We start from the raw sequence: 27,911 nt of genomic DNA, 5'->3' as shown, positions 1-27,911 counted from the left end.
TCTCAAATGTATAAACCAAGGAATCACAGGATCAACAACATAGTTTTATTTAAGGCAGAGGCAGGGAAAGGCTATGCCCCTTCACTGCCCTTCTTCTACCTCTCAGTCCTATCCTAGGTCAGACACTGGAACCTGCTGAAAAGGCTGATGAGGAGCTGACAGGTAGTTGACAGGGTTATGGACCCTTACCTCAGATCAGCTCCCTTTCAGCTATACCCTCACTCTGAGGATTTAGGGGCCTGTAGATCTCACCTAAGGGAAACAGCTTTTCTGGTCCTCAGATGGGAGAGCTGGAGAAAGGACCCAGCATTCACCCTTCCCTGAACAGAAGAGACCAGCCTTCCCAAGGTACAGGTAGGGAAGACACTCAGAGGGGCTAGGTGAGGAATGACAAGTATGAGGGATAGAAGGTCTCTTGAGCAAAATCTGGGCAGGCTTGGCTGTGCCCTCACACAGGGTACGGGTTGTCCAGGACTGCCACTCCTGCTGCCACTCCACCATCTGCATGCTCAATGGCTTTGGTTCGAAGCAGATGTCCCACATGCTTGTTCATCACAAGTGTCTTTTCCTGCCTATAGAAAGGGGGACAGAAGACACACCACTCCATTACCAAGACTCAGCCCCACAGCCAAATCCTTCCCTGGTCCCACGTGAGCAGTATATGAGTGACTGACTACACCCAAGAAAGTGCTAGGATTTTATAATCAGATCTGGGTTTGCATTGTTTTTGGGAAATTATTAGCTCTGTGTCTTTGAGCAAGTTACTCAGCCTTTCTCAATATCAGTTTCCTCAATTTAAAATAGAGATAATACCTCTCACTTTGCAAGATGGTCACAAGGATTAAATAAAGCAGGAAAAGCACTTAGCATGATGCCAGGCTCACATTTCATGTTCTGTAGCTGTAAGTTTCCTTCTTTCCCTCTCTGTCAAGATGGCTATGGTGGTAGTTGGGTTTGGGGGAACATGGCAGGCAGAGATGCTGTTAAGTGGTTAGAGGGAAGGCTCAGGTCAGTAGCATGGTAGGATCTGATATTCCTACTTTGCTTGATCTTAGATTGCATATTTTGCAGGAAGCGGTTTAAGGGACCAGGAACTATTCCTTAAAAATTCCCAAGTGGTCTTCTCTTCCTGTTTCTTTAGTGCTCACATCCAAACCAGGGGCCACTCAGTCTTTCAGAGCCAACTGATTATCCTCTAGCTGGCCCACCCCACCTTTCTCCAGAACCCCTGGTGGCCTGGAAACTGGACCCAAATTCTCTTCTTCCCTGGCGTCTCCTTCTAGTCTAGGGTTACTTTCTCATCCTTCTTGATACTACTTGGAACTTCCTTTATAGCTGCAAAGCATGGAACTTCCTTTATGGCTGCAAAGCACTTGTCATCTGGGCTTCATTTGATAGCCCTGTGGGTGGGCAGGTTTTGGGTCCTTGGCCTCATTTACTAGATAAGGAAACAGGTAACATGGCTAGGGACTCACAGAGCTGGGACTGAAGCCCAGGATTCTTGCTCCCTGTCCAGTTCTCCTCCCCAGGCTCACTTGGCTGACTGTCTGGCAAGGAGGAGACCCTCTTGACTGGCTCACCTGACATAGACTCCAAAGATGCCCAGCTCTGAGATGCACTGGACCACTCGGACAGGGCTGCCAGGCCGTAGCAGACAATTTCCAAAAGGCTCAGGTTCTATCTTCTCCATGAGGATGTAGGACGCCCTCTCCTCGCTGTCTTTCAGGTGCTCCAGGGCCTGCACCATCTCCTCCCCATATAGGTTATTACCTGCAATAACACTGGCCAGTCACCCTCGAGCCTCTGCCTACCTTCTCCACTCTGTGCCCCCATTTCTGTGGTCAAGGCAGCAGCCTCAGTTTCTAACTCCAGCTCAGTGAAGCCAGGGCAGGCCTGGCTCCCAAGAAGGGAATGTCACTTTAATAGGAGAGCCCTTTCTCACATAAGCAAACACACCTCACCACAGCCTCCTGCCTTGGTTCTCCTACTTGTCTATGGTTTTCCTTCTCAGCCTCCCTAACTGGCTCCTGCTTCTCTTCAGTGTTGGAATTACCAAGGAATCCACCTGCCACCCTGTTCTCTCCTCCATGAACACACTTTCCCCCCCCCCCCCCCCAGGGAGATTTCTAAGGCTCCATCTATATTGTATGACTTGTTAACTCCCAAATCTTCAACTTAAGCTCCCTGTTCTTGACATTGCAGGGATACCCCATGGGCTCCCAAAACAAACTCAGCATGTCCAAAGAGAACTCATTACTTCTGTCTTGAACCTGCTCTTCCTGGATCTTCCTGCTCCCAATAGGTGAAAGGCATCCTGACTCATATTTAACTCCTCCCTCTCCATTACCTGTCAATAACTCAGACGTGTCTCTTCAGTCTGTACTCTTACAATGTCATAGCCCTAGCCCAGGCCTCTACATTGCTCTTCTGGACAATTATACCAGGCTCCTCTATGATGTCTGTTGCCAGTGTCTCCCCTCATCCAGGACATACTTTACCATGGCTGAAACATGGATCCTGGATCAGATGTGTATCCCTTTCCTCCTTAAATCTCTCTAATGGATTCCCACTACCCTTAGGATAAAATCCAACTTCCTACATATTTTTAATGGTCTCTATAATCATGTCCCAAACCATCTTTTCCAGCCCAAATCCCTGCCTCCTCCCATTTCTCATGCTGTACTCCAGTCTTACCAGTATTCATTAATCTCCAAATGTACCACACTTCCATGGACCAGTGCCTCTCCTTGAGGCTACTCCTTCTGTATGGAATACTCTCCCTCCTTTTCCACCTAGTAAACTCCTACCTATCCCTTAAGACCAAGATCAAAACTCATTTCTTCTGGGTCTGTGGACAGACATGATCCCTGCCCTCAAGGAGTTCAAACCAGGCAGGAAGATATCCAACCTCCTGATATGCCCTACCCCACTTCCCCACAATCTGGTCACAGGCATCTCAGACTAAACTTGTACAAACCCTCCAGTTACGGTTAATCAGGTCCCTCTGTGCTCAATATCACTTGATCACAGGGTCTTCTGGGACACTGTCCAAGGTGAAGGCCTGTGTCAGTTCATCCTATGTCCCCTAGAGCCTGGGACTGTGCCCATAGCAAGTGTGAGTCAGCATTGGTAACAGCCTTCTAGCTCACTTCCCTTCCACTGAGCAGCCCTACCAAGGGGGAACCACCTACCTCCACCCTCTCTCTGGGGCTTTAGCACGAACTGGCTAGGGGCAGCAAGGGCCTCAGTAATGGCCTGGTCCCCTTCTTCACCCTGGCAGGAGGCAAGAAAGCAGTTACCAGCAGTCTTAAACCAGGGGCAGGAGCTGCGGTCCTGCTGGTTGTGCAGAGCAGCATCAGAGGAATAACAGGAGTGAGCCTAGATGCTACTATCTGGATGTCACCCCCAACAAACCCCTGAAGGCAGCAAGTACAATGAAAACAAGCTTTCTCTGGCAACAGTTCAGGGCTCCACAGTAGGAGGCATGGAAAACACATATAGATATTCCCCAATTCTTGCTGTCCTCCTCAGCTCCTTCCTCTTTCCACCTCTTATCTGGATCTCTACCTTTGTTGAGGGAGCTTACAATGGACTCCAGCCTACTACCAGCTCCAGCCTCCCCAGTACATTGAATTCTGGGTTCCTGCTGTGGTGGAAGAAAGAGGCAGCCCACACACCATGTCCAGTGAGTAGAGGCCAGCAAATGTGGCACGGAGGCGGGCCACAGTCTCAGGCTGGCCAGGGAGCAACATCTCCAGCACACCCATTCTGCTCAGCTCCTGCTGCACCTTCTTTGTCCCAGCCAGCTGGGTGGCAATATCTGGGCACTTGATAGCACATGACCTCTCCAGCAGCAGGCGTGCTTCCCAGTTCTGCAGAGGGAAGAAAACAAAAGTAATTCTACTTCATTTCACTTTGGCTGACTTTTACTGAGCATCCATCAGATGCCAGGTATCATGTTTTCTTTCTTCACATTCATCATCTCCCAGGGTCATTGCATCTCTTTGTAAGGCAGATGTGGATTCTTCCAATATGTAGGATTCTTGCCCTCAGGGAGCTCACAGTTTAGCACAATGGTACATGACTATAATTAAAAGGGAAATAACAAGATAAGGGCATAGAAAAGTAGATAAAGAGGTTTGAAAGAGGTGAGACACTTGTTTATGAGCTCAGCTTCCTACTGTACTTCAAATAAAATCCAAACTCCTTACCAAAGCTCACAAGACCCTGCAGGATCTGCCTCCTGTACCCCTTTCAACCATGTCAATTTCATGACCTCCCTGCATCCCACTCTCATAGTCCAGCCATACAGGCCGGTCAGTCCTCAAACACACAGATGTCACTCCACCTCAGGGCCTTAGCATTTGCTGCTTTCCCCTCTGCCTGAAAGTCTTTTCCTTTTGGCTTTTCCAGTGGATGATTAGATCCTTCTCATTCTTAGATCTCAGCTCAAACCACCCTATTTAATGTGGGTTTTTCATAATTCTCTTATCTTTTCACTCTATTATTTTTTAAATTATTATTACTATTTTTTTAGTATTTATTTATTTCTTGGGAGAGAGAGAGACAGAGTGCAAGCAGGGGAGGGGCAGAGAGAGAGGGAGACACAGAATCCAAAGCAGGCTCCAGGCTCTGAGCTGTCAGCACAGAGCCTGACGCGGGGCTTGAACCCACGAGTGCGGGATCATGACCTGGGCTGAAGTCGGACGCCTAACTGACTGAGCCACCCAGATGCCCCTTCACTCTATTATTTTATTCAAAGAGTTTCCCTCAACTAGAAAAAAAATTTTTTTTCTGTTTTTTCTTACTTTCTGATGACCATCTCCCTGACCAAAATGTGAGCTCCAGCACTTGTCTTGTTTCTTTTGTATCCCCACTGTCTGACACAGTGCTCGGCAATTATTTGTTATTGTTGTTTAGTGAAGTGAAATTTGAGTAGTCAGGTAGGGACTGATAGGTCAATAGGGAAGACACTCAGATTAGCAGAATAATTAGCAAAAGCCTGCAAGTGGGTAATCATAGGATGAATGGTCTGATGTGCCAAGAGTTTAGTGTGTGAGAGGCAGGTAAACAGCAGAGGTCCCCATTCTCAGACACTGGGGGATAACCTGTCCTTGAACTCCAGACCACATCAAACTGACCACAGCAGGATAAAGGCTAAGGCCTAAGGAGCAACATCCACAACCACCCATGCTGTCCTCCCTTTGATACACAGTCCACCTGCAGCATATTTGCCTGGTCTTTACCAAGAATCTCAACCACCTTTGATGTTCCAGGCAGTTACTGGTTCCCAGAACATCAGAGATAAACCCAGAGAAGTACTCCATTTTGTTAAAAGCAGGGAAGCAAAATTCAGAGATGAACAGGGGCATTCCCAACATCAACTAACAAGTCACTAAGCTTTGCAGATTTATCTTCAAATTCTAAACCTTGTGTGAGTTTCTCAATTCCCTAAATATGTCCTCCTCCTTATGCACAGACTTATTTCCCTGTTAGCTCAATCTCTTTTTAAAGTTTTTTTTGTTTTTTGTTTTTTGTTTTTTTTTTGGCCCCTTCCTGGAGCCTGGATCCCCCAAATCCCCTGTCCTGGAGCCTGGATCCATTTTCCCCATGGACAGTTTTGTCTTTTTCTAGTCAGCAAGTTTCCACCACTCCTAACCACTTTCTAGAGAAAAGGACCTTCTACAGAGCTTCCACCTCTATGGAACTGTTGGGTTCCTTATTCAGCTGGGTCTTAGGGAAAATCCTATATTCAAAAAATTAAAGATCTGGAAGGAGCTCCCTCATGTTTTGAGTATAGTTTCCTCAGCTTACAGAAATTGAGCCCATAAAGGGTCAGAAACCTGTCCATGGTCACACACAGGCAGAGCAAAAGGCTCATGACCCCAGGCATACTGATCATGGTATTTCCTAACTTATTTCTCCCAAGTGAAAGCAGGGCTTCTTAGCTTCTCCATACTATGGATTAGGGGCAGGTGGAGAACAATATGTTGGATATGCTAGTGGACCAAGAATCAGAAAGCCTGGGAACTCCCTGTGAGATCTTAGACAAGCCCCCGAATCTCTCCAAATCTTAGTCTCTCCGTCTGTATAATGGTGATAATTATATACCTCACACAGTGGTTGTAAGGATAAAATGAAATAATGGATGTGGTAAGTAATTTTGAAACTACATGGTAGGATAGCAAGATGAGGTGGTATCATCATTACTGTCATTAACATGAATGGACAGAAAAACTTTCTAACACAGATAAAAGAGAAGTAAGAGTTGGCAGGAAGGAGCTGGTCAGTGGTATGGTGGAACTGGTTTGCATTAGCTACCCAGAGCTGATTGTACCCATCTCTGGGTTCAGAAATGTTAAGTAGGTCGGGGGCACCTGGCTGGCTCAGTCCATAGAACCTAAGACTATTGATCTCAGGGTTGTAGGTTTGAGCCTCATGTTGGGTATAGAGATTACTTAAAAACTTTAAGGAAAAAACAAATGTTCTTGCTGAAGCAGTGAAAAAAAGAAAAGTTGGGTAACTTGAAATCGGCCATGATTTCTATGATATACCATAGAAATCAGCAAATGCTACAAACTGGGGCTTTCCCCCTTAAAAAGATGACTGTTTAACATTTGCCAGGGAGCTTCTGGGTGGGTCAGTCAGTTGAGTATCCAACATTGGCTCAGGTCATGATCTCACAGTTCCTGGGTTCAAGTCTCACGTAGGCCTTGTGCTAACAGCTCAGAGGCTCGAGCATGCTTTGGATTCTGAGTCTCCCTCTCTTTCTGCCCCTCCGCCGCTCACTGTCTCTCTCAAAAATAAACAAACGTTAAAAAAACATTCCAGTATATCCCTAGAAACAATGTGAATGGCTGAAGCAACATAGATACCTGAGGATTCAGAGTCTAGAAGACAGTGTGTAGAGAGTGACAGATAGTAAAAAGCTTGTGGGAGAATAAGGGGTTCCAGCAGTAAGTTCCCTGAGGAAGAACTGAGGGCAGGGCCCAGGGAAAAACCCAGGTTATTGTGATGCCTGAGCTGGGTCTCCAAGGAATGATTTTGGGTCCTAGGAGGCAGAGAATAGTCTAACAGAATACCAACCTGTACACTGTACTGACTCGGCATGTAGCCATCCCGGAAATAAACCACAGCAACTTCCTGGCCATCCCTAGAACACAGAATGGAGAATGCTGCTATGTTAAATTATAACTAATAGAGTGATTCAGTATATTTCACAGTGCATCCAAATGAGTTTGTCCTCTTTGAAAGCCAGACCACACAGGCTGCCGAATCAGGGGTTCACTGGAAGCAATGAAAGTAGATATACCCATACCACTACTTCTTCCACTAAAAACATGAAGGTATGCAGTGAAGAATGCTTTAGAATATTCTAGATCTAGAGCCATTGTAGGAAGCCCACAGGAAAGCAAGAAAGCAACCAGAATCAAATCAGATAAATAAATTTAAAAAACCATTTTTTTTAATGTTTGTTTATTTTCGAGAGAGGCAGGGAGACAGAGCACAAGTGGGGGAGGGGCAGACAGAGAGGGAGACACAGAATCCAAAGCAGGCTCCAGGCTCTGAGCTGTCAGCACAGAGCCTGATGTGGGGCTTGAACCCATAAGCTGAGCCACCTGGACACCCCAAGATAAATTTTTTTTTTTTAAGTGGGCTAAAAATTACTGAGCCTCAGAATCATATTGCCATGCCTACCAAAACACCTTGCATTATACTACTTAAGGGCAGCCTGGGTGGCTCAGTTAAGCGTCCAACTTCGGCTCAGGTCATGATCTCATGGTTCATGAGGTCAAGCCCCTTGTCAGGCTCTGTGCTGACAGCTCAAAGCCTGGAGCCTGCTTCAGATTCTGTGTCTCCCTCTCTCTCCGCCCCTCCCCCACTTGTGCTCTGTCTCTCTCTCTCTCTCTCTCTCTCTCAAAAATAAACATTAAAAAAAAAAGGTAGCTGAAACCAGGCTGAGATTTTTTGAAATGGTAGGCGTAAGGGTGCAGAGATGCAAAATTATGAGTCTAGTTAAGACACGGACTTTTTATTTATTTTTAATTTATTTTTTTTATATGAAATTTATTGTCAAATTGGTTTCCATACAACACCCAGTGCTCATCCCAACAGGTGCCCGAGACTGTCTTTTTAAAGACCTTCCCCTTTCTTTGGCTTATTTGATACTGTCTGGAAAGTAAATTAATGACTTTGTTATGATAAAAGCACATTTTGAGAAAAGTGGTACTATGAAATTTCATGGAGGTTCTTTTTTTTTTTTTTAATGTTTATTCATTTAACATCTTTGAGAGAGAGAGAGACGGAATGTGAGTGGGTAAGGGGCACAGAGAGAGGGAGACACAGAATCCAAAGCAGACTCCAGGCTGTCAGCACAGAGCCTGATGCGGGGCTCGAATCCACGAACTGTGAGATCATGACCTGAGCTGAAGTTGGATGCTTAAGTGACTGAGCCACCTAGGGGCCTTTCAATGGAGGTCCTTAATTTTAAGAATCACAGATTAGGGGCATGTGGGTGGCTCAATCAGTTAAGCATCTGACTCTTGATTTCGGTTCATGTCATGATCTCAGTTTGTGAACTTGAGCCCTGCATCAGGCTCTGTGCTATCAGCACAGAGCCTGCTTGGGCTTCTCTGTCTCCCTCTCCCTCTGCCCCTCCCCTGCTCACACTCTCTCTCTAAAATAAATAAAACATTTAAAAGAAGAAGAAGAAGAAGAAGAAGAAGAAGAAGAAGAAGAAGAAGAAGAAGAATCACAAATTAAAAAAAAAAAAAACCCTATAAAATTCCAGGTCTAAATATGTGTGTTGCAAACAATGCTACCCAACTAAGTGGTACTAAAGTCACTTGGTGGAAGCCCCCTGCAGGGGAGCACAAGGCCTGGCGTGGAACACAAACCCAGGCCCCATAATGTCTTGCCTAAGCTCAGAGAGCAGCTCCCAGATCAATCACAGAATGAGCAAGCTATTCCTCTTCCTCCCTGACTGCTCAGCCCAACTGTCCAGGCCTGATAGCTACCAAGAGGGGCAAGAAAGCTTTTAGGAGTCCAGGGACATATGAAAACCAGGGTTATTTTAAGAAGGCCCTTATCAAGAATGTTGGTAGCTCTGGGGTGCCTGGGTGGCTTAATCAGCTAAGGATCCGACTCTTGGTTTCAGCTCAGGTCATGATCCCAGGGGTCATGGGATTGAGCCCTGTGTTGGGCTCTGTGCTGAGTGTGGAATCTGCTTAGGATTCTCTCTCTCCTTCTGTCCCTTTCCCCCATTTGCACTTTCTCTCTAAAAAAAAAAAAAGAAAGAAAAAGGTCAATAGCTCTTATACAACCTTTTAGAAGCAGAATATGACCAAGCCTTCTCCAGACTTTCCTGAGATGATGGGGTATTTTGCCCCTAAAATTCAGAGAGAAGGAAGCAAGCCATCACATCTCCTAGAAGAAAGGATTACTGGGGGAAATGGGTAGCAGAATAAGTTTCCTAAAGTAGTAATGCTCCCTGAACACTTACATAAACAGCCTTCGGTCTTGGTCTAGAGACCCCTTTTCAGAGACATCTTCAAACCTTCGACGGATTACGTGGATATTCCTGGGAAAGATGGGCAAAGGTTAGAGGTAATGGATGCTCTGTTCTGAGTAGTTCTTCACAAGCCTAAGGCCATTATCTGGAGGTCTCCCCTCCTTTACTTACTGGGCTAGTAGCTCATTCTCTATAGCACGCTGGTCAAATATGTTCCTTTCCTTCTCTTGAGCAATCAGTAGCACCAGAGCGCTGGGGAGAGAGTGAGCACAGTTGGCTGAAGTGACTACAAAGCTTGTCCCCCCTCCATCCAACAACCTTCAGGAGAACATACCTTCCCTGAAAGAGCAGATAATCTCTCAAATCAGAAAGGTCTCAGGCGATACCTGAGGCTCTAACACATTATTTCCCGAAATTAGGAAACTTGAAAAAATGGAGATGTCTCTGTTCCTTCTCCAGTAGGTAGATAAAATATTGTAATGATGTTAATTTTCTATGCAAATTAAAACTTAGATTTAAAATCTCAAAAACCCAAGACGACCTTTTCTTAAAACTTAATGATTTTAAAATCTTTCTGGAAGAATAAACAGATGAAAGTACTGAAGAATATTTTATAGAATAATGTGTGGGGTTGGAGGCTAATGACCCTATTACTAGACTGTAAAGCATATAATAAAGGAGTGTGTGGTTCTTGCATGATACATTATAATAGTCAATGGAAATCCTACAGAACCCTATAGAGCCATCCATAAATAAGGAATTATCTCTTGGGGCCTCTCAACATTACTGTGATCTACACAGGGACACATTTGGTCCCACAGTATTAATGGTATCATTGAGGCTTACCTGACCTCTTCTGCTATCAACATAATTCTTAAAGAAGGAGGAGCTCAAGGACAAAGGGAAAAGTTAATGCCAGGAACTGTCTGTTTGGCTACCTGAGGGACAAGGCTTTAGAGTCAGACGTGAATTCTAAACTTACTAGCTATGTGACTTTTGGCAAGTTATTCCACCTCTCTGAGCCCTCAGTTTGGAGTACCAAACTCCATTTTTGCTGTAGCCATATTGCTCTTCGCCCATAGCTTCTTGCTAAGACTCTTGGGTGGCCAGATTTGGGCTTAGGAATCTAAGTGTGGATTCCTTCCTCCTGTAACTGGCCTCTGGTCTGTTTGTCTCTGCTTTTCTCTGCCTCAGCTGAACCTCTTGGACTACATTCTGCCTGACTCCTTTCCACTTAGCTGAAATACAGGTCCTAGTATGCCTCCTCTCTTGGCTTGCCTGAAATCTCTTGAGGGTCAGACATGACATTAAGCTGAGTCTTAGCTTTGAGTTGGGTTTCTGAGAGACAAGCTAGAAATGCTGCTTTCGTAAGCCATCTTGCCCTGAGACACCCAAGGGCCAATGGCCTTGCTTTTCATATTGCAGCCTGATTTGCTCTCCTCATGGGTGGGAAGGTGGCACCTGGCCCAGGCTGGCCTACCTCCAAAAAGAGGCGGAGGAGGGAGGCTGGAATCTGTAGGTTAAAGTGGAACCGCATTCCCTGGTTAAGTCAGCCTGCCCTCTGCCAAATAATCACAGCCAGACTCAGAAAACATATTCTACCTCCTCCTGCCTTCAGTTCTGAACAGTATTTTGGGAACAGGACTAGGAAAGTGTCAGCTAAGGAAGGTGAAGTGGCAGTAATGTGCTGGCTGGGAGTGAGGACTCCGGATAATAGCTCCCAACATTTTATACCAAGAATCCTTTCTTATCCCTACTCATTCTAACCACAGTCACTATATTTTGAAAGAGTTTGAATAAATGTCTAAATTGGAATCATAATTCATTTTCCATGCTTTTTTAAAAATCTAAAAAATTATGAGATAACCGATGAAAAATTCATCTGTTCTATCAGTGCTTGAGCCTGAGTTGTTTGATCTATACTTTGGGACCATTCCTCTTGGAGGCAGAACAGTATGGTAGAAAGAATGCAGGCTTTAAAGGCAGATAGACGTGAATTCTAAACTTACTAGCTGTGTGACTTTTGGCAAGTTATTCCTCCTCTCTGACCCCTCAGTCTTCCCTTCAGTAAAATGAAACTAGTACTCCTTAAATGGTAGCTGCCATTACTATTATTATTATTACCACTACTACTACTATTGGAAGTACCACATAATGATCCTGAGGGGGGGTGGTGGTGGTGGTGTTCTTGTTGTTGTTTTTAGTCTTTCAAGTTTTTAAATTCCGGTTAGTTAACATTAGTTTCAGGTGTAGAATCTAGTGATTCATGACTTACACACAACACCCAATGCTCATCACGTTAAGTTCTCTGCTTAATGCCCTTCCCCCATTCAGCCCATCCTCCCACTCCCCCACCCCCACTTCTCCAGTAATCCTCAGTTTGTTCTCTGTAGTTAAGAGTCTGGTTTGCCTCTCTTCCCAACCCACCCCACCCCCACCATGTTCATCTGTTTTATTTCTTAAATATGAGTGAAATCATATGGTATTTGTATTTCTCTGACTTATTTCCTTAGCATAATACTCTCTAGCTCCATCCACATTGTTGCAAATGGCAAGATTTCATTCCTTTTGATGACTAATATTACATTATATATACACACACACACACACACACACACACACACATACATACACACACACCACATCTTTATCCATTCATCAGTCAATGAACATTAGGGCTCTTTCAATAATTTGGCTATTATTGATAATGCTGCTATAAGCATCAGGGGCATTTATCCCTTCAAATCATTATTTTTATATCCTTTGGGTAAATACCTAGTAGTGCAACTTTTTGAGGAACCTCCATACTGTTTTCCAGAGTGGCTGCACCAGTTTGCATTCCTACCAACAACGTAAGAGGGTTCCCTTTTCTTCACATCCTCGCCAACATCTGTTGTTTCCTGTATTGTAAATTTTAGCCATTCTGACAGGTGTGAGGTGATATATCATTGTAGTTTTGATTTATATTTCCCTGATGATGAGTGATATTAAGCATCTCTTCATGTGTCTCTTAGCCATCTGGATGTCTTCTTTGGAAAAATGTGTATTCATGTCTTCTCATTTTTAAACTGGATTATTTATTTTTTGGGTGTTGAGTTTTATTAAGTTCTTTATATATTTTGGATACTAACCCTTTATCAGATATGTCATTTGCAAATATCTTCTCCCATACCAAAGGTTGCCTTTTAGTCTTGCTGATTTTTTCCTTCACTGTGCAGAAGATTTTTATTTTGATGAGGTCCCAATAGTTTATTTTTGCTTTTGTTTCCCTTGCCTCTGGAGACATAGCTAGTAAGACTTGCTATGGCCATTGTCAATGAGGTTACTGCCTATGTTATCCTCTATATTTTGATGGTTTCCTGTCCCACATTTAGGTCTTTCATCCATTTTGAATTTATTTTTGTGTGTGGTGTAAGAAAGTGGTCCAGTTTCATTCTTTTGCATGTTGCTGTCTAGTTTTCCCAATGCCATTTGTTAAAGAGACTGTCTTTTTTCCATTCCTTACCAGATTTTTTATTTTTTAAAAAAAAAAAATTTTTTTTCAACGTTTATTTATTTTTGGGACAGAGAGAGACAGAGCATGAACGGGGGAGGGGCAGAGAGAGAGGGAGACACAGAATCGGAAACAGGCTCCAGGCTCTGAGCCATCAGCCCAGAGCCTGACGCGGGGCTCGAACTCACGCACCGTGAGATCGTGACCTGGCTGAAGTCGGACGCTTAACCGACTGCGCCACCCAGGCGCCCCCCTCACCAGATTTTTTAAAGCATTTTTCAAGGCCATGAGATTTCATTTAATTCTCACTACCACCCTTTTAGGTTTTATTATTATCATCCCCCTTTTACAAACTGCTGCTCAGAGAAAAGAACTGTCTTAGTGAAGGTCATATGCTAGGTCAGCAGAAATGCCTATTTGACTTTCAAAATGAGTAGCCAGTCCCAGCTCAGGCACCCCATAGTTCCTACCCACCAGTGCCTAGTTCTAGGCACACGAGTCTTCCCATGTTATTCACAGCCTGGTTGGAGAAACCCTCTGCAGCATTTTTTTCATCAGTAGTTCCCCAGCTGACCCTTTCCTGGCTTCAATCTCTTAAAAAACACTTAACCAAGAGTTAACTATTCATCTTATGCCTTCTAAATATTCAGAGTCTGAAGTTTCTTGAGTCTTAGTGAGGCTTAGCAAGCCCAGAGAGGCTCTCTTAGAGGCAATAAAGTGATTAAGGTTGCAGATTCTAGAGGGAGTGGACTATGGGCTCTACCACCAACCATCTGACCTTGAGCCATTCACTTCTCTGAACCAGTTTCCTCATCTGTAAAATGGGGGGAGTTGGGTGGTATCTACCTTGAAATATTTCATATGAGGATTTATTAAGATCCTACGTGTAGAGCGCTTAGCACAAAGTGTGGCACCAGTCAGTGCTCATTAACGGTTAACTGTTAAAGCTATGTAAACATTGCAGTAACTATTGGTACAGTGCCGCCCCCTATATATACAGAAGTCACTTACCTGGCATCTTTACACATCTGGAACATGGTTGAAAATAGGAAGGAAGCAAAAAATCCCTCTAGGCAGTTACAACAGACACCACAAAATCACTAAGTCAAAGCTTATGCATTTACTTATCAAAGAGGCCCTCACACTCATTAGATGGTACATGACAACCCAGACCACTTGCTTTCCCAAACCATAGCAAATCAGAAAGGAGGTACAAGGATGGGAATGGAGGATTCCAAATGAAAGCACACTGACAGCAGTAGGAAGTAAGAACTGATAGCAGGGAGACAGGAAAACTGGGAAGAAAAGGAATAAGAACTTAAAGCCTAACAGTTGGGGCCATTAGTGCAGGCAGACAGCCTCACATGCCTCTGAGTCTAGATAGCACCTCTGTATTACATCAAGATACAATCACTAACAGTAATGCAATCATTAACAGATAATTGTGACCTCTAGCCAACAACAGGATTAAATTATAGTCTGTGTCTCTTATTTAAGAAGGAAGCCCAGAAACCCCTTTAAGTCTGGTACTTAAAAGTGTAAGCTTCTATTTCCAGGAAAAAAAATCCCTCACTTCCTAAAGATGTCAGGCGAAGAAGTTGCTTTGCACTGCACCCACGAATGCTGAATCTAAAGCAGGATTCTACCATTCTTTCTCCCCCTTACTTGGCTGAGCCGTAGAGCTCCCAGGCCTTGGTGATCCCCTGGGCCAGTCCCTTGCTGGGATTATTGGAGAGGATCTTGGCAGCTTCTTTGGTCTTACTCAGGACATTGAGAACATGTCTGTTGGAAGAGATGTCTTATTCAGTAATTGGATGGATCTAGAAGACCCCTCTCTGCCTGTGACTCACAGATCCTTACAGGAACATCACTTGGAGAATTAGCGGAACACTAAAAAGCATCTTATCATCATGCTTCTCAGGCCTGAATATACGGGGCCACCCAAACCCTGGCTCCGTGTATATGCCCAGAGCCCCAAGACCCTGTGTTTCTACTCTATACCAGCCTCCCTATGATCTGGAACGCCTTTCCCTGAGCACCAGTGCTTGCTATCTGGAATCCTGCTGCCAACCATCTGTAATCACAGCAACCTGGAACATCATTGCTGGCTGGAAATGGTTGCTACTAGGGTCAAGCCTTCCAATGGGAAGCCACTGATCCCTCTCTGCCATGGATTCTGACCTCTCTTCAGGCCTTCCAAGCTCTTTCTCACTCAGGTACTGTTTCTTCAAGCTGGAATACTACTTTATACAATGAGGGAGCAAGACTAGATGAACAGTGAGGTCCCTTCTCTCCTTGACATACTAAGACCTAATTACAAGTGGAAACTGCTACAGGAGAAACACATGACCCAGGGCCTGGGAAGAAATACTTGGAATTGGAGATCCCTGTTCCTGCCTGTGACTGTAGGCCTATTAGGCTTTCACCCCACCAGTGTGCCCAGTGTTGCCCAGGGGACCCACCGGTGCACAGCTGGGGTACGGGAGGCCAGGCCCCCAAAGCTGGCAGAGATGGTGTTGATTTCAATCTGTTTCAGGACTGGGGAGCCATCTGCATTGCGCTGGAACATGTAGTCTGAGCGGTTCAGGCCCAGGAACACAGTCTGTGGGGAAAACTGAAGGCTGAGTACATTTGCCCAGGGCTGATTGAGGGCCTAGCCACAGAACAGACAGGTAACATGAATTCTACATAGAAATCAGAGTTGCAGGCTAATGCTCCAAAACCTAGTGGAATCATTCTTTTGGTCATCCCAGGATTGGTCACTGATGTACAAACCTAGTGGAGACCAACAAGAGGCAGATTTCCATGAGCTCAGGGCCTGGGCCAATTTCTTCTGGTAAAAAAAAAAAAAGGGAGGGACAGGTCCTAGATTGGGGTGGAGTGGGGACTGGTTACCTGAGCAATGCCTTCTTTCAGGACTTGCTTGTAGATGTTAAAGAGGCGAGCAGTGAAGTTGTCCCTTTTGATGGTGCTGGAGGAGGAAATAGAGCATTTTCTGGGCTAAATGGGATCTTAAAGATCAAATAGTTCTACCCTCATCCATTGCCTCCTGAATCTTTCAGTCTGCTGACCCAAACTTGAACAGCCACATCAACCTGATAGACAATAGTGGTTTAGAACTCAGGTCTAGAGCCAGATAACCTGGGTTCAAATCCCGGCTCTACCACTCACCACTAGGCAACCTTAGAGAATTATTTCACTCAGTTTGCTCATCTGTAAAAAGTGGGGTCCCCACACTCAGTGTGTCTCAGTTTGCTCATCTGTAAAAGATAAAAATGAAAGATGAAGAGGAAAATAATTTTACTTCTATAATAGAGTTGTGGTGAAGGGTAAATGAGATATTATATGTACAGAACTGAGCATAGTGTCTGGTCCTGAGAGACTAAGAAATGCCATGTGATAAAACCATTCCATCTTTGAATATCTCTGATGGTTGGTAAACCTTCTGGTCGACATAACATTAACTCTCCATAGCTTCTCCTACACTCTGGGACTTCCAAGGACAAGTCTTTTCCACCTCTTATACAGCAACTCTCAGAGATTAAAAGACAGCAGTTATGCTCTGTGCACCAAAGCATTCTTCTAACTCAAGCTAAATATCCTTTTTGTTTTTCTTCAGCCAGTCCTCATATGATATGATTTCCTCAGGGCAACCTTCCCTATCTGGATCAGATCCTCCTGCCATGTGCTCTCAGAACACTGTGGACCTCTCCTTTATAGTACAGATTAGTTTTAAGTTTCTGTTTTATTTCTGTGATAATTAATGTCACCTCTCCTATTTGCCTATAAACCACATGAGGGTAGAGACTTTGTCTGTGGTAGCTCATCATCATGGCCCAGTGTGCTGCTGTGACATGTTATATGAAGTAGGAGTCCATCCAGTGTGGAAGAGGCACCCACAGGTAACTAACACCACACTTGTTGTCTGTCAAGATTCAGGGCAGTCTCTACATCCCTGCTCAAGCCTAACTCACTCTCCTCACTTGTTATAGGGACCCCACTGAGCCCATGTAGCTCAGGCCTGCCCTGCAGTTCCTCTGTTCCCCAGCCAGCTCTTTCATGAGGCCTTTCCCAGCCCTTGGTGAGGAGAGTCCCCAGCTGGGCTTCAGCCTCCAAGAAAGTTGAGACACATTTTTGCTTTACTGAAGAGGTATGCCCCTTCAACCTAGGTCCCAGGCTGCTATTCTAGCACATGTGATACTAGGGCTCTATTCCCATACAAGCTAGGGTTTGTGTGTATTTCAGAGGACAGAGAAACAGGGAAGGCAAGGTTGCAGACATGGACTGCAGGAAAGGTCTCCACATAATTGCATCTTTAGGGCAAAGGTCATAAATCAGGTTGCTCATATATTCTGCAATCCAGAACCAGAGGTACAAAAGCCAGGCCCACCCCGAAAAAGACCTGGGGGGAAGGTGCTGGTAGGGTTTGTACATTCATAACTCATTGCATTTTTAGTTTCAAGTCAATGGTTTCCAAATTTCTTACCATTATGATCCCTTCCCATATTCACCTTCACACCAACGTGCACATTTTTAAAAGATTGTATCTCTGGGGTGGCTGGCTGGCTCAGTCAGTGGAGCATGCGACTCTTGGTCTCGGGGTTTTGAGTTCAAGCCCCATGTTGGGTGTAGAGATTACTTAAAGATAAAATCTTAAAAAAAATTTTTGTCTCTAACAAAATAATTGTTTTCTTTTGAAAAATTAATCAGACATGCAAGTATGTATGTCTAGTCTGTTTATGTATACACACACACACACACACACACACACACACACATTTATTTATTTAATTCTAAAAGAATTTGGGGCGCCTGCGTGGCTCAGTCGGTTGAGCGTCCGACTTCAGCTCAGGTCATGATCTCGTGGTCTGTGAGTCTGAGCCCCGCGTCGGGCTCTGTGCTGGCAGCTCAGAGCCTGGAGCCTGCTTCGGAATCTGTGTCTCCCTCTCTCTCTGCCCCTCCCTCACTCATGCTGTCTCTCTCTGTCAAAAATAAACATTAAAAATTTTTTTTTAAATAAAGAATTTAATTCTAAAGTAAAGAGAGGGGCCTGGGTGGCTCAGTCGGTTGAGTGTCCAACTTTGGCTCATATCATGAGTTCGAGCTCTGTCATGAGTTCATGTCATGGCTCATGTCATGAGTTCGAGCTGACAGCTTAGAGCCTGGAACCTGCTTCGAGTTCTGTGTGTGTCTCTCTCTGCTCCTCCCCCACTCAGACTCTGTCTCTCTGTCTCTCTCTCTCAAAAATGAATAAACATTAGAAAAAAAATTGAAAGTAAAGAAATTTCCCTTGTCCCAGGGCCTGAAGATAAAAAAAGGATTAAGGGAGAAGAGACAGAGTGGTGGATGGGGTGAACCATTTCAGGAGTTCTGTATCCTCATGCCCTGGGTGGGGCCCAGTCTACCCCCCCCCATCTCACCCAGAGATAAGAGGGCTGAGGAAAAGAAGTTAGAAATCTGACTTTATACCCAGTAATCTCCTTTGCCCTTTATTTTCCCTAAAACAATGCTGACATTCCCTAATTCCAAATAGAAATCTCAGTCATCAAAGCAAGGGGCCATGGATCAGAGAATCACATAATGTGATTGGAAGAGATCTTAGATTTACGCCAACATCCCTACATTACAGATGAAGAAATTGAGGCACAGAGAAAGAAAGGAATTTGCTTGCAGCCATATAAATGAGGATTAGAGCCAGGATTAAAAGCCAGCCCTCTTGACTTCTGTTCTACTACTTTTGTTTTTTCTGGGGGGTACCTGTCCCCAACCCCACCAAGTCAGCTGCCAGAGCAACATCTCATGGCTCCTCAGTCTTCCAGTCCCTTGGGTTCCAGCAACTCCCGGCCCCTATTGCCCCATCACCCAGTACCTGGAGAGAGTCTGCTCCAGAAAGGCTGCATTCTGGCTGACAGCATCCACCAGCATGTTAAAGTCCATCTGCACAGCATAGGCCTGCTCCAGCAGGGCACTGGGGACCAGTGAAGGGAAGAGCGTGAATGGGGCATAGCTTACCACCTGATCAAGGAGAAAGAGCGGGCAGGGGTAGAACACCTGTGAATGGGCTGTTTTCTTGTAAACATAACCCCATGAAAAGTGTAACCTACATTTATTGACACACAAACTGCCGAATAGTGGTTACCTCTGTGAAGGGAGGGAGAAAACAGGATGATGAAGGGGTATAAAGGGAACTTTCAGACTCTGTAATATTTTATCTCTTTACATTAAAAAAAAAAAAAAAAACAGAAGCAAAACAGCCAAAACAAATAAACAAAACCACAAAAAATTGAGCACTTACTGTGTACAAGGCACTGTTTTAAATACCTTACATGGATGTGTCATTTAACTCTGTGAGGCAGATACTATTATTATCTGTTCTTTTTTTTAATGTTTTATTTATTTTTGAGAGACAGAGCACGAGCAGGGGAAGGGCAGAGAGAAAGGGAGACAGAATCAGAAGCGGGCTCCAGCTGAGCTATCGGCACAGAACCTGATGCAGGGCTTGAACCCACAAAGAGTGAGATCATGACCTGAGCCGTAGTTGGACACTTAACCAAGTGAGCCACCCAGGCGCCCCTATTATTATCTATTCTTAATAAATAGATAAAGGGAATTGAGTCTCAGATTAAGTAACATGTCCAAAATTATATAAAGCTGTTACATGGCACTGGGATTTGAACCAAGGTGGTTAGTAAACAACACACACACACACACACACAGCTCCTAGCCAGGGTCCTAAGCCCAGGACCCTCGTGCCAGGAGCTCCCACCCCAGCCCCCTTGCTTTCTGGTTGGGGCAGAGGGAGAGTCCTGCTGGTAGGGCTGTATCAGAAGTGATCTCTGACCCCCAGAGTAGAAGTTAGGAGTGGTTTCTCCCCAGTGTTGGAGACAGTGACTCAGGTTGCCAGACCTGGAGTTAGGCTGCATTCTGAGTTCTTTGGACTTTGGCAGAACCAGGAAACCCAAATACCCATCTGGAACACTATTTCTAGAAGGGGATAATGCATTTGGAGATTCACAACAACAAATGAACTAGAATTTGGGTAGGAGATGATAAAATGACCTTGTGACTTATATTATGATGTATTCCTGAGTTTAACCTCTGAGTTAATATCAATTTGCCATTATCATAGTATGAGTTTATGACATTAGAACTTGGCATTTATATATTTAAAAATATTTTTTGAACAGATAATACAAACAAATGATACAAAATTCAAGAGACAGGATACATAGTGAAAAGTATGTCTCATTCCCTGATGACCCAATTCTCCTCCCCAGAAGCAAATTGTGTACTAGTGTCTCACATGTCCTTTAGACTATATGTATATATACATTTTTCTTTTTTTACACACACAGAAGCACATGGTACATATATTGTTCTGTCCTTTGCTTTATAAATATTTCAGATACATTTCCATATATGTTCAAATAGATCTCATTCTTTTTAATGCCTGTAGAGTATTCCATTCTTTGGATATAAAATTATTAATTCAAGTTTTCTTTTTTTTTTTTTAAGTTTATTTGTTTATTTTGAGAGAGAGAGAGAGAGAAAGAGTACAAGTGGGGGAAGGCCAGAGAGCGGGAATCCCAAGTAGGCTCCACACTAACAGCACAGAGCCCAATGTGGGACTTGAGCTCATGAACCATGAAATTGTGACCTGAGCCAAAACCAAGAGTTGGACACTTAACTGATTGAGCCACCCAGGCACCCCTGAATCTAGCTTTCTGTTATGAACATATAGGTGGCTTGCTCCCCCCACCCCATTACAATCAATGCTTCAATCAATATCCTAGAGTATATATTCTAGGTATTTTGTGTGTGGAAAAGTCCATAAATTATAAATTTATAAAAATGGAAATGTCAGATAATTAGAGTAAATCCACTTAAAATTTTCATAGATAGTTCCCAAATTACCTTCCTCAAAATCTCAGAAGACAAAAGTGAGGAAGGATATTTATGAGAATAAGGTTTTTTCAGCTTGAAGCTTTTCTGTGTTAGGCTGGGAATTACTGCAGATTATATAGGGGGTGACCTAATACCCTGAGTGCATGTGTGATGACAATAAGGGCATTCCTTGGCTTTAAAACTTAGAACTCTGCTTCCAACAAGTCTCATTTGGCCTGAAAAACTCCCAAAGGCTTTTCCTAGTAAGACTTCCCTCTGCCTCTGTCCCCATGACTCATTATGCCCACTTGAATGATCCATAGTATACAGCTGTTCTCCACTGTGTATAGGCCAAAGGCTGAAACACAGTCTTTTAACTTTTTATGGAGACACAGGCACAGAGTAATAGTCTTCTACTCTGAGAAAAACGGTAGCATGTGCATGACAATAAAAGATCTCCTTCATAGTCAAAGAAACAAAGAGTGATGGGAAGAAGAGCTCCTATTTCACCTGAGGGGCCAGATTTTTTTTATTTCATGAAAAAAACCCCAAACAAACATTGGGCCTCACATTTTAAAGACACTGGTGAAAAAACTGTTAACAATGCTTGTCTCTGGGGAAGGAAACAGTGGCTAGAGGGAGGAGACTTATTCTACACTGAATTCCCTTTAAATTTTGTAGCCTGTTCATGTTTTTTTTTTTTTTTTTTTTTTAATTAACTCCCTAAATCTGCAGGAACCAGCTATTAATTCTGCACTTGGTTTGTCACCCCTACCTACAGGATAAAGTTCATGTTCCTCTTCCTCCCAGTATCCAAAGCCTCTTGATTATCTGACTTCGACCTGTCTTCTGTCCCATATTCAGCTGCATTCTCTTGAACATTTTGTGCCTTTTCCTATTTTAGACCCTCTGTTATGGTGTTCTTTTCTATTTATTTTTTAAGATCTAGTTCAAATACAACTGATGAGTTGCTCCTTCGTCTAGGTGTCCCATACAGTTTCCTGAGAGAGGCAGTAAAGAATGGAAGTTCAGAGCATGAAGTCAAGTGGCAAACTCTTTGGGTTTGAATTCTGGCTTTGCCAATTACACAACCATTTGAATGACCTCAGGCAAGTTACTTTACCTTTCTGGACCTTGGTTTCCTCATCTCTGTTGTGAAATTTAAACGAGTTAGTGATTTCAAGCTGTTAGAATAGTGCCTGGCACATAGTCAATAATAAACAGTAGCTAATATTGTGCAGCAGGCTATCTTATGTTTCCTCATAGAACTGACATTTAATTTTGTCTTGTGGCACATTCTCCAACTAGACCATGTGCTTTAGTGGCCAGAGTCTCTGGCTGACTCACCTGTGTCCTCAGTGCCTAGAATGGCCTGGCATAAAACAGGCACCTGACAAAGATTTGGACTGAAATCTCTTTCTCTTTCTCACATCCATACACATACACATATTTCCTGTCTTTTTTCTTTTTGATGTTTATTTATTTATTTATTGAGACAGAGAGAGAGCGAGCAAGCATGAGTGGTGGAAGGGCAGAGAGAGATAGAGACAGAATTCCAAGCAGGCTCTACACTGTCAGCGCAGAGCCTGACATGGACCTTCAATCCACAAACCCAACAGTGAGATCATAAGCTGAGCCAAAATCAAGAGTCGGACGCCTAACTGAGCCACCCAGGTGCCCCATTTCCTGTCTTTTTTCTCTGAATTGGGAATCTCACTGAGGACTGTGTCTTTTCTAGGCTCCATTAACTTCCAGAAAGACCAAGTGTTGGACCTTCACACAATACCTATTGATTAATAGAACAAAAAAGTCTTGGAGGGGAAAATGCTTAATCCTGGGTTCAGACAAACAGTTCACATAATGTAAAGTTCACAAAGCAAGCAATTATATTCCCAAAGCCAGAGGCAGACCTTCCACAATGTCAGCCTACCTTAGGTAACAGCCATTCTCATTCACTCAGGCCTCAGCAAATATTTATGAGTCTGGACTCTCCACCAGGCCCTTAACTTAGTAAAAAAAAAAGATGGTGGCAGCTCTTTAGTTACTCATATGGATTGTCACAAGGTATACTAGTAAGTAAAAAGAAAAAAGCAAGGCACGAAAGAGTTTGTCTAGGATGCTTCTTTGTGTAAACAGTAGGAAAAAGGAATATATACTTTTTTTTGTTATGAGTAAACTAAAGTAAACTATATGAAAGAATAAACAAAAACACTAAAACACAGCTTGTCTTCAGGTCAGGAGAACCGGATGGCTAGGAAATATAAAAGAGAGGGTTAAACTCTAAACTCTTTGTCCTTTGAATTTTGAACTATGACAATGTCTTACCAGTCACAAAATAAAAACTTTTTTTTTTTTTTTTTAAGGATGAGACTTTTAAAAAATGTGGTTTGGACTTAGCATTTCTACTTTTAAAAGCATCAACCCTACAGAAGTACCCAAACAGGCGTGTATGTAGCTGTTCCCTATAATGCTGTTTATAATCATAAAACATTAGAAATCAGGGGTACCTGGGTGGCTCAGTCAGTTAAGTGTCCAAGTCTTGATTTCGACTGAGGTCATGATCTGACCGTTCATGGGTTGAAGCCCCTCATCAGGTTCTGCGCTGACAATGCAGAGCCTGCCTGGGATTCTCTCTCTCCCCCTCTCTCTGCCCCACCCCTGCTCAAGCTCTCTCTCTCTCTCAAATAAATAAACTTAAAAAAAAAAAAGGGCATTAAAAAAACACGTTAAAAATCACCTAAATAGAGGAAAGTTAAAATGTGATTCATCTATATATGGAACACTGTATCAGAATGAAGCTAATCCTAACGGAGGGAGTTGTAAAGAGTTCAACCGCAGATTGTTAAATGAAAAACAAAAACACAATCACAAAATAATCTGCGTGATCTGTGTGATCCAATTTGTGTTTTAGAAAAACATATATTTTGGGGCACCTGGCTGGCTCAGTTGGAAGAGCATGTGACTCTTGATCTGAGGGTCATGGGTTTGAGCCCCACATTAGATGTGGAGGTTACTTTAAAAAAAAAAAACTTAGGGGCGCCTGGGTGGCGCAGTCGGTTAAGCGGCCAACTTCAGCCAGGTCACGATCTCGCAGTCTGTGAGTTCGAGCCCCGCGTCGGGCTCTGGGCTGATGGCTCAGAGCCTGGAGCCTGTTTCCGATTCTGTGTCTCCCTCTCTCTCTGCCCTTCCCCCGTTCATGCTCTGTCTCTCTCTGTCCCAAAAATAAATAAACGTTGAAAAAAAAAAAAAAACTTAAAAGGGGCACCTGGGTGGCTCAGTTGGTAAGCGTCCAACTTCAGCTCAGGTCATGATCTCACAGTTCGTGAGTTCGAGTCCCCCGTCGGGCTCTGTGCTGACGGCTTGGAGCCTGGAGCCTGCTTCAGATTCTGGGTCGCCCTCTCTTTCTGCTCCTCCCCCACTCACACTCTCTCAAAAATAAAAACATTTTTAAAAAAACTTAAAAAGAAAAGAAAATCATATATTTCTTTATATACACATATATGTATATAAATGCACAGAGAAGGATGTACACAGACCAGTTGTACAGATATACTCCCCCTCTGCAGTGTGATTAGGTAGTCTTAAAAAATAATAGCTCACTGGACAAAGTGTTTCACATGAATTATCTTCTCATTCTCTTACCAACTTGAAGAGGCAGGTCCCATTATTATCCCTTTTTTATTCTATGAAGAAACTGCAGCTGAGAGAGGTTATGTAACTTACCTAAGTCATACTAGAAACCCCAGACTTAAATTTTATGATTACTCTCAGCAGGCTTTTTACATATATCTAGAGATCAATTTTAGTTATTGACAAAGATAAAATAAAGCAAAAAAGATGTCTCGACCTAAAGGAGCTGCTTTTAGCCTGGCAGGGACCAGAAAGTGAGCATTAGGATCCAGAGCAGTGTCGTCAGTGCTTGTGAGGAGGGGTCAGGGGCTTACATTGGAGGAACTGGGCTCCTGCAAGGTCCTCAGCAGCACTCCCTCAGCCAGGGCCCGGTCCACAGCCTGCCGTGCCAGCTCCTCCAGCTGCTGCTCATCCTGCAAGAGGCTCCCCCAGCCGGTGGCCATCCCAACCTGCAACAGGAGAGGGGAATGATTGGTGATGGGTTGCCTGGGGCCCACCCAGAAACCAATGAAACTGGCAGTGTGGTACAGGGGAGTGAACACTGGATAGCAGCTCTCAACTTCCATGAGTACAAAATGGAAAGCCTGACAAAGCATTTCCACTGCCACTCTCTTGGTTCCTAATACAATGATGGCATTATTCTTACAGTAAGGAAGTGGAATCTCAGACTGTTAAAACCTGGATTTGAACCCAGGTCTCAGGACTCCCAGCCCAGGCCTTTTACATTGGAGAAAGAGGCACTAATGTCATATGTGATTGGGGCAAGTTCCTTCCCCTCACAGAGTTGCAGATTCTCTACCTGTGAAACAAGGGGTATGAGGTAGACCAGTGGTTTCCAAATCTGGCTAAATATTCTGGGGAGCCTGGTAAAGAATACAGATTCCTGGGCACCACTCAGAGATTCTCATGCAAGAGGTCTGATGAGTGGAGGGAAGGGCTGAAGCTCTGTATTTTTAACAAATTTAAAATCACTGCAAGAGAGTATTAATTCCCCTTCTAGCTCCAACAACCCAGGTCAGCAAATCTCAAATTATGTGGGGGGTGGGGGTAGGAGGATCCCTTTGTAGAATACTATGAAATGCAGATAAGGTGAACTCCTCCCTCACACTAAGCAGAAGCAAGCTCATTAGCAGGACATGATTACATTCCCTATATGGACATCTATCATCACAGCAGCAAGACAAAATATTTTTGAGAAATCACATTAGCAGAATAGAAATAACTGAAACCCAAGTGCCCAATGTAATAGGATGAGGAGTTCAACTGGTTGCCCAGAGACACACAGATATGAACCAATTAACACCTTGATACTAATTTTGCAGCAGGCCTCAGAGATTTAAGAAGATCTGAATAAAAATCTGGAAACACCAGTTATTAATTTTGGTTTGCCCTACTGTCATTTGATTTTAGGAAAAGAACATGGCTACCCAGCTCAGTTGTCCCCAGAAAGGGAGCTAGAGAACAAGTAACAAACTAGAGAACAACATCCAGTTCCATCTCCTTCCCCTTATAACAAAATTGGTGCGAAACCAATTATGAAAGTCTGTTGGCCTCAGCACAACGTTTTCAAAGAATGACCATGTAATTTCAAGAGAATCCTAACAACATTTCTGTCCAATGAGACACAGATAAGGGCTCTACGACTATAGAGTCATAGTAGAGCCCTGGGGTCAGTCAGATATGGGTTTGAGCCCATAATATTACTTCCTTCATAAATAAGGTCCCCATGTGAATTAAATGAGAAAAATCTGTGTGTAGTTCCTCAGCAGGGTTTGTAGCTCTATACATGGGAGATTCTTTTTGGCTATATCCACTTTACAGGTGGAAGACTTGTCAGGAGGTCACACAGCAGGCTGGTGGCAGAGCCAGGACAAGAACCTATGACTGACATTAGAGCAATGGAACCCTCCATTAGCCCCCATCTCTTAACATCTCTGGGATTCCAGCATCTCTGCCTGCGGTTGGGCTTTTGTCTACTTGGTAAACACTGAATGGCATCTACTGCCACGCCCTTGACTAGGTACCGAGGATACAAAGAGATAAAACATAAAGATAATCACTATGTAAAGTGCTGATTGGGCCCTTTGTTTTTCTCATTCTATAGTCTCAACCCTGTGGCTTTGTTTGTTTTGCTGAGGACATTCAAATCTATACTTTCACAGTGGTGCTTTCCTGACTTCCAAACTGTAATAACCAACTGCTTACTGGGAGTCTCCACAGAACCAGAATAGAATTTGTCGTCTCCCCACAAATCTGCTCCTCCTCTGATGAACCCCACTCAGGCACTCAAGCCTTGTACACACTTCTCTCCAACACCCCAGTCTCCCCAAATCCTGTAGTTTTTATTAAATATAGATTGCTTTGAATTCCTCTATTTGTCTCCACCTCCACTGTCAGATGCCTGTTCCAGCTACCATCATCTCCCTGGGCGCTAAACAGACTCAAGAGTGAGATTATCCCCAGTAACCAAGATACACAAGCCTCTCTCCAGCTCCCAGGCTTGGCACGTGCTGTAGTCTCTTTTTGGAACACTCCCCACCACTCCTGACCAGCGTTCACGTGTGTGTTTCAGAAGCTGTCCCTGTTCTCCGCCCAGGGCTTCTACAGCCCATTAGTTGCCCCTGTACCATAGGAATTGTTGTGTATCTTGGTCACTTCTCTACCTCCAGCACCTACTACTGTATTCAATGAATGTTAAATGAATGGATGATGAATGAAAGACTGGGGCCAGATCTTAAAATGCCCACAAGAAAACCCAGTCGGACTTTATCCTGAGGGCGAGGCCAGTGTCTGCATGAGGCTCGGGGTATAAACACCCGTCTCCTGCCCAGGCTTGCCCAACTTCATGGGCCCGTTCACTCCCATTCTAGACAAAGTTTGGTTCTAATCGCTCCCAGTTTCTTTCTTTTTTTAATTCCGGCTCTGGCTCACTGGCACGGTGTCCCCGACACGGCCCGATCTGGAATCAGGAGATCTGGGAAATCTGGGATCCAAAATCACCAGCCCAACCCCCTCAATGGTCACCAGTTTCCCCTTCCCTGCAAAGGGCATGAGCTGCAACATCTCCTAGCCTTCAGGATTCCAATAGCTGGCCAGAACCCTCCCTCACATCCTCCCGAAGAAGCTTGGCCCTTGCCGGCCGCCGTTGCCTTTCCCCAACCTACTGGTTCGTCGTCCGGCCGCGCACGGTACTCAAGCCCCTCGCGCTGTAACCCAAGGTCTAGGGGGCGGGGCCTCAATGCGACCCAACGCGTTTGCGCAGACCGCGCCAGTGGGGGTATAAAGGGCAGGGCGGGGGCGGAGACGTGCCTGTGGAGCTGGACGGCGACCGGGAAGGGTCAGTCCGTACGTGAGCAGCCTTGGCGTTAAGGGTTCCTCGGTTGGATCCAGAGA

At 44.2% G+C, this 27,911-nt stretch overlaps 1 protein-coding gene across 2 annotated transcripts; it reads right to left on the bottom strand.

Annotated features, from left to right (window-relative positions):
• Nucleotides 1-31: 31 nt before the first annotated feature.
• On the bottom strand, nucleotides 32-27,773 carry GSS (glutathione synthetase). Of its 2 annotated transcripts, XM_047851486.1 has the most exons (13): nucleotides 27,683-27,773; nucleotides 24,833-24,967; nucleotides 18,874-19,019; nucleotides 15,900-15,975; nucleotides 15,467-15,606; nucleotides 14,670-14,786; nucleotides 9,683-9,763; nucleotides 9,503-9,580; nucleotides 7,087-7,153; nucleotides 3,678-3,872; nucleotides 3,192-3,273; nucleotides 1,581-1,770; nucleotides 32-572 (listed from the first exon to the last, which is right to left on the bottom strand). In XM_047851486.1, exons 2-13 carry the CDS (start codon nucleotides 24,959-24,961, stop codon nucleotides 449-451), a joined length of 1,425 nt encoding a protein of 474 aa, XP_047707442.1. In that variant the 5' UTR covers nucleotides 24,962-24,967; nucleotides 27,683-27,773; the 3' UTR covers nucleotides 32-448. The 2 variants fall into 2 exon arrangements, with proteins under 2 accessions (XP_047707442.1, XP_047707443.1); XM_047851487.1 differs by lacking the exon at nucleotides 27,683-27,773 and having other exon boundaries at nucleotides 18,874-18,972.
• Between the last annotated feature and the right edge of the window lie 138 nt (nucleotides 27,774-27,911).

Source organism: Prionailurus viverrinus, chromosome A3 (assembly GCF_022837055.1).
Source record: "Prionailurus viverrinus isolate Anna chromosome A3, UM_Priviv_1.0, whole genome shotgun sequence".
NCBI classification, from domain to species: Eukaryota; Metazoa; Chordata; class Mammalia; order Carnivora; family Felidae; genus Prionailurus; species Prionailurus viverrinus.
This window is presented reverse-complemented; position numbering and strand designations above follow the sequence as displayed.